This window comes from Mytilus edulis, chromosome 7, assembly GCF_963676685.1.
Source record: "Mytilus edulis chromosome 7, xbMytEdul2.2, whole genome shotgun sequence".
Taxonomy (NCBI): Eukaryota; Metazoa; Mollusca; class Bivalvia; order Mytilida; family Mytilidae; genus Mytilus; species Mytilus edulis.
Window position 1 is genome coordinate 66,489,161 of NC_092350.1, and position 7,414 is coordinate 66,496,574.

The window sequence follows — 7,414 nt, forward strand, 5'->3', positions numbered from 1 at the left end:
TTCATCCAGAGGCGCTTGCAAAATTTGATTGTCATTTATGTTCATTTCGTAATTTTTTTCTAAAATCAACTTTCAATTCTGTTATACAGAGATAATTATTATGCCCCATTTATTTGCATTCTGTTGTCTGGTCTATGCGTCGGTTCGTCCGTCCTTCTGTTCCGCTTCAGGTTAAAGTGTTTGATCAAGGTAGTCTTTGGTGAAGTTGAAGTCGCATCAACTCGAAACTCAGCACAAATGTTCCTTATGAAATAATATTTCTAAAATTAATGCCAAATAAGAGTTTTGCCTTCAATTTTACGGTCCACTGAACATATACATAATAACTGATAATGCGATTGAGGCATCCGTGTACGATGGACAAATTCTTGTTTTTTTCTATTTGATTTCATTCTATTTTGTTTGATTTGTACGCGACTGGTTTGGTGTTTTGTGGGAAATATATCTGCATATGTTTATTTCTTGAATATAAAAAAAACAAACATTTGCCTTCATTTGAATAATTGCATAATAATATAAACCGTACAATGGTTTAGTTTTAGAAATCCAAAATTTGGGAGAGGAATACAAGGTAGAAGAAGGTCATCATCGTTGTCAAAGTGTTCGATTTTAGATGAAAACGAGAGTGAAAAAGGTAAAGAAAACATATTGGAATAGGTACCTAGTCCGAGTCTTTCTTTCACAGCAAAAATGAATAAACAAAAGACTTAAATTTGCCATGCATATTCAAATGAAATATACTTGTTCCGTCTTATCCAAATATTTTGTAAATGTCCTGAATATGTGTCTCAACTGGTAGTCAATGCCTTTTCCTTTTAGCAAATTTCGCTATATATGGATATATGTATTTGAACGGAAAATGTCAAACATTTTTATAATCAACATTAAAGGTCTAAATCAAAGAACCCATTAAATGTATCATGACATCATGCTCAAATCGAGTGCCAGGTCAAACGAAAGACTTTTAACAAATAAAAGCTCCACAACACTTAAGAAAAAGACAAATGACCTAACGTTTCGGTGTCCAAGTAATATGTCAAGATCGGGTGCAGTGTCTTCCTATAGACTGTTACCTTTTGTGTTTGGATAGTTCTATTGATCTTCGTTAATCAAGGCCAGCCACGGATTAAAATACTCTGTTTCAACTATTGATGTTTTACAAAGCCTTACTTTGAAAAAAATGTTTTGATAAACTATCGAAATCATATTTTAGTGTAAACATATTGCCTTACAACAGACGTTTGTTTTTTGTATATTTCATAGACTGGTTTTATAAGTTGGAGGTTACTTGTGACAACTACAGCTTGCATCTCATAAACGATTTCAATGTTCTTAGGAAGTTCGCAGCATTGTCAGAAGCTGTGAAGTCAACAGGTATAACTTCCTTTCTTAGCAGCATAGTGTTTTATGTATTCCTCACGTACACATGTACTTAATTTAATATTTGATATAAAATCATAAATAGAACCGCACAACGAAGGAATCTGAATATATGTTAACGTTTCGTAAGATGGTGTGTTCATCATTACAGATTTAACATAAACAATATTGTACAGTAACAAATTGTTAATCTAGTTAGGAACGCCCTTATATATATATATAAGTCTGAACATTACACCAAACAATGTTAGAGTTAGAGTTTTTGCTAACATATATAAAAGCAATGACCTAGAAATATTATCATGAAAGCAATCAATTTCATTATATATTTACAAATATCCGGCTGATATGACTTAACTGGTCTTGTGCATTGTTTGCTGTGTACAACACATTGTTTGGATCTAATTAAAGAAAATAAACATCCAGTAGATATTGAATTGTAGGGCATACAGAGTTAAAAACTGACCTTAGAATGAATGAGAAAGTTCCCACTGCATTTGAAAGGATTTATAAGCATATGATATGTACTGAACTTTTACTGATGGCAGATTGCATCAAACAGAATTTTGATTTGGCAGTGCGATTTTTGCTGGCAAGACATATTCGATCTACTGAGCTGGGTGAATATCTCAATCAATCAATGAAAGAAAACAGAAAAGATATTTCAAAGGCAATAGGCTGGAGTATCACCAAACAGTTTTGCAAAGTTATACAAACACCAAATATAATTGACGTATGGCCAGGTTTTCATTGTCGATGTGATCAATCTCAAAGGAAAGATGATTCTATAATTTGCTCCACAGAACCAGTCATTGTTGTAGAAGTCGACAAGTTTTCAAACGTAATACAGAGATACTTTTATGGAATACCAATAGAACAAAGTTTTCCAATACTGGGCGATAAGCAAACGATAAAACAATACACCGAGAAAAAAACAAAAGTATCGTCACCTAGTGGTAACGTTTTGCATACGTCTGTATCGATATCAAGCGAGATAGCGGAAATGTTTTTTAAAAAGCATAGCAAGTTGACAATGATATACACCCATCCATTAGGAAGAACGATTATACAATTATGTTGTCAGATTAAAGGAGTGATTCCAATGGGTGAACAGCATTTTCCTAAAACCATCAACGGAATAGATACTAACATAGCTGAAGGACATGCTAGATTCGTGACAAAGATACAAATAGGTGACAGTATATGTCGATTAGGTAGCTTTACAGCTGGAACTTTGGGAGGTTTTGTTCAATGGAATGGATGCGATGCCTTTTTAACATGCGCCCATGTTGTGTATGACATGAAAACTCTTATTGCTGGAAACAAAAGGGAACGTCATAGATCTAAGACGAATATAGAATTTGCTAAACTTCCTACAAAAGATCCTAAATATCCTTCTCCAAAAACATATGCAGGATTTGTTGTAGATTCTGATTTCCCTGGTGAAGATAGAGGGAGAACATGTGGAACAAGTGTAGACGCAGCCTTAGTGGTTCTACAAGGCGATACATGTATTGATAACAACGATTTATTAAACGACAGAACTTCTGTTGTGAAATCAATGAATTTTCTAGGTAAATATTACAATTTTGACCACATTAACTGTTGTACTTACCCGACGAAAATCCTAAATAATAGGTCTATAGTATACAAAAAAACAAAATTGAGGGGGGAGGGGATTTGAGCTTAGATGAAACTTATATTTTTTAAGACGGTATTTCATACCTAAATTACATAAGTGTCATAATGAACAACGTTATATTCCTAGGTCTACCACATGCTTTAAGAAACCTCTTCCTAAATTATTAACATATATTTTATCAGCCATCACAGTCGGGCTTCACATTGGGTCAATGTGAATCAGATGTGTATACTATCAAAAGATTCGAAAGATCTGTAATCTTAGTCTGTGTGCTCTTGCAATAGTATTAACTCTTTTGACGTTTCTACACTTTATAATAGTATTCTCCAGTTCAAACTATACATAAAATAAAAGATTGTTCCTTTCCTTCAAAAAAGATAATGGCAAATAAAGTCAACAGTAGTATACCGCTGTTCAAAAGTCATAAATCGATTGAGAGAAAACAAATCCAGGTTACAAACGTTGATACAAGTATCTTGTTTTAGGAAAGGAAGATTTTACTTTGAAAAAAATCATTTCAATTCAAACAAATGTTAAACTAACAAATCAAGGTGATTTATTTCTTTGATTGACTTCAAATTTGTTACGATTTCAGGACGCGTTTATAAGTTAACAATGAAAACGTTAAATTATTTAGAGAGAGGACAAAATTTATAGCGGAATGTGATATCAAATGATACTAGCGTATTTTCATACTTCTTAAGATACTCCTGTATGAAGTCATATGGGCCTCAGTAGCAAAATAGTCTAAATAGTAGAACAACTGTATCAGTAGGTTGTGAAAACTGAGATATTGAGTTTGAATCAAGAACGTATCAGTCTGGCTCACCATCAATCTTAATTGACTAGGAGTGTCAGTTTACCTACCGATGGTCGTTAATTTTCATAGTGCGGTTTGGCTACCTCCTCCAATAAAAACTGACCGCCACGAAATAGTACAACAGAAAGGAAAAAGGAAAGTCAGTCTCGTATGAATAAAGGAAAGTCAGTAAGAATAGTAACACAGTTTGTTAACATGACAATGCCGATTGTTTGCTTCAAACCGCATCCTAAAAACACATAAGTTGTCTTGAATACCATAGATAAAGAGTTCATCACAGTATTAGAGTCATGTGTTGCTCTTCACGAGGAAGCTATTCAACTTAATTGTGAAGTTGAAATCATCCCTTGGTAAATTTTACGAAAGCAATCATGAGTTGGTTGACCGTTATGCAATAACCGTTTTACAGATGATATCGGATATGTTCCTTATGTCGTAACAACACTACCCTTCCCTTGTTACGAATGTGCAATACCGAATAAGACTGTTTACCGGTTGTATAATAGCATGAGCAACACGATTGGTGACATTTTATAAGAGATTGTTTTGTCGATTTGATAAGGCGAAGTGCTCACCAATAAGGACCTTTTATCTCAGAATTGTTAGGTATAATGTGTCTTAGTTGCCATGAATTGCAATTTCAGGGTTTCTAATATATTTGTACACTTGAGATTATTTTTTTGCAATAACATTTTGTTGAGATCGTTTGAACAGTCTTTATTTAGTCATTATGATTTTTTATATTATATATTTTAAAGGTATGAAGGGTTTATATCTGAACGACAACTACATCACACCGAAAGCATTGGTTGGTGCAGTGGAAGCAAAATACGTTGGCATGATCTCTGGATATGTGGAATCTAACGTAACTTTTGAAGATTATGATAAGAATGATGACAAGTTCAAGAATAAGTCGCATGGTCTAAGTTTATATTTCAAAGATGTAAAGTCTCATTTACAGGATATAGAAGATGAATGTCCAAGACCTCAGGAAATTCCTTTTGAAGTTCATTTTCAACATTGGGTTGTTCCAAAATTGGACGAAAAACTAAGAAGTGGCCGACACTACTTTCGATTTTATAATCAATTGCTGTTAGAACAATTTTCGTTCGAACCAGGTGACTCAGGTACATGTATTTATGTTGTTGAAGATAAAACAATTGTCAGACCTGACAATCAGCCAAATCCAACAGGATGTCTTGCTATGGCAATAGCGAGTTTCTACGACAGCAAAGAACAAAAGAACAAATGTATTGCAACACCAATGCAAGCAATTTTGAAAACTCTTAACCTCATCTAGCTTGATAATCTTGTTATATTCCAATGTTTCAAAAGTAGCTCACACCCAAACTTGTAAATAATATGTCCATAGTTCTACGTATTGCGTCTATTCATAATCTCCAAGCATTTGATATATATTCACTATTTATATATATGGGCTAATTTGTTGTAAAATAGAATTTACTATATTATGTTCCCCTTCACTGTCTTCATCCGTAAATGTCAACGGACGACAACCATGCATAGAACATGTAGAAGATGGTAAATTGTTTTTAGAATTGATAGCTTGGGCACCTTAAATCCATCCTTGCTTTAGTTTTTACTCCGTCTTTATTTTTTGTAAAACTATTGTTTGTCTTTCATCCATGTTTCTTTTTTTTACAACGGCGGCGTTAGTTTTTCCTTGACTCGTTTGCATGCCACTTTAGTATAGTCCGCGTCTTTTACTCATATGTATTTTAAATTTGTGATTTTGTAGTTTTTATGTAATGCTGTTTGCTTTTCGGTCAATGTCAAATAGCATTCACAAAGAAAAAATCTTTGCATTGCAACAAACCACTTAGGGTGTTTCACACGTACTTTCATAAGAAAGACCGGGGCACCATGCCCGTACCAGACATCTGGTTCAACGTTCTCATATAAATCGGACGTTACATACAGTGTTCATATCTTACACATCCAAACGGATGCCAATCTACCGTCGGATTAGGGAAGTCAAGGGATGACCATATATCAATACCTTTATAAACTCGTTGGTCTTTTTTTTTTTGTATGCTTGACATTACACAACTCATTTTCTTTTTGATTTGAATATCCTACGGTTATATGTATTAATGATCGTGTGAATTGCCCGTTGTAATATAGAAATAAATGCATCCGTGTTTCATACAGAATGCCTGTCAGAAAACACTTTAACAAAAGAAGCAATGCTTATTATAAATATTTTTTTCTGTTGAGGTTTGTAAATTACAATGATAGAAGCAGGTAGAATGAATAAGATTTATCAAATTGTGTTATACGTTGTTATTTTGAAAAAAATGCACTATGTAGGTTGTGATTTTACCATTTGCACAAGGAATGAATTTTAAATATGTTAAGCTATTTACTTTTTGGTGACCTGTATTAATTTAATGAAGGCTAACAAATGTTGAATATATAAGACATCTACAAAAACAAGACAAAAACTACATATATAAGTCAACATATCCAGATTGGGACCCCGTCTGTCATGTCTTTGTCCGTAGCAACTATAACGATATAAACCGCACCAAATCTGCTTTTAGTAATAAGCGTCACCTTAATTTGGTGACACAGGAGGCCAATTTATTTAAATGTCAAATAGGTATTACACATGTTGAAGAGCTGATAACCCATGAAGGAACAATATATAATCGAAACCCGTTCAAATTGTTAGTTTGACAGAAATGTAACTGATGTCTAAGATAATTTGTATTGTACTAGAAATAAATCATTATTCTAAAATTTTACATATTGTGTTTATGCCAATTTCGTTATGAATAATTCGTGGTTTCTTGGTTCAATTCTATCAACTTGACCACATATCGATACACAGGTCTTATGTTAATAATCTTGGGTTTTTTGTTTTATGTTCTGTTCTAAATGTTATTTAATGCAATAAAGAATGAAACTTCTGATTTATGATTATAATCAAAATAAAAGGCTTTTGAATCTTAAATGCTTCAAATGCAAATCGCCTGTAACAAACATTCTTATATAAACATTCTGATAATGTTGTTCTTCGGTCATTTTGAAATTAGCAATTGTTGAAGTGTTTTTGTTAACTTGCATAATTTGATATAGCAATTTCAGTTCCCTCTTGTTTGAATTACATACCATTGATTGATGACTTGAGGGATATTGTTAACCAACATAAGGGTATTCGTGGTATTACAACATATTTAGATCCTGCCATTAAACATTTTGAATATGGATCGGACATGATTTATAAAGGGTATTCGTCAATGGGAAACAACCTGAAACTAATTAAGACATATAGAGATTAACATCAATGTTTCCTTATTATCCATAATGGCAAATTTCCTAGTTGTTTTAATAAATTCATAGTCGTTACATGATTTTCAAAGCCGAAGATATTTAAATGAGGATTGAAATTGCTTTAAAAACGGAGGACAAATATGTTTATTACGACATATAAGAGATAAATAATAAACTTTCTGTTTTGACTGAATTATAGTTAATGTTCGCAGTCTGAGATAAATGGATTGATTGTCCATAATAAGCACAAAGCATAGCAATGTAAATTTCTACTG

General features: G+C 32.9%; 1 protein-coding gene across 1 annotated transcript; it reads left to right on the top strand.

The window, feature by feature from the left end:
- Nucleotides 1-541: 541 nt before the first annotated feature.
- LOC139482026 (uncharacterized) lies at nt 542-6,608 on the top strand. The gene is made up of 4 exons (XM_071265662.1): nt 542-634; nt 1,264-1,374; nt 1,824-2,954; nt 4,601-6,608. Exons 3-4 carry the CDS (start codon nt 1,853-1,855, stop codon nt 5,140-5,142), a joined length of 1,644 nt encoding a protein of 547 aa, XP_071121763.1. The 5' UTR covers nt 542-634; nt 1,264-1,374; nt 1,824-1,852; the 3' UTR covers nt 5,143-6,608.
- Nucleotides 6,609-7,414: the final 806 nt, after the last annotated feature.

Bases quoted from the DNA above. Each gene is read 5' to 3' on its own strand.
- LOC139482026 (XM_071265662.1), top strand. From the start codon at position 1,853: ATGAATGAGAAAGTTCCCACTGCATTTGAAAGGATTTATAAGCATATG. The intron at 2,955-4,600 runs GTAAATATTACA...TATATTTTAAAG, and splicing joins GAAATCAATGAATTTTCTAG to GTATGAAGGGTTTATATCTG.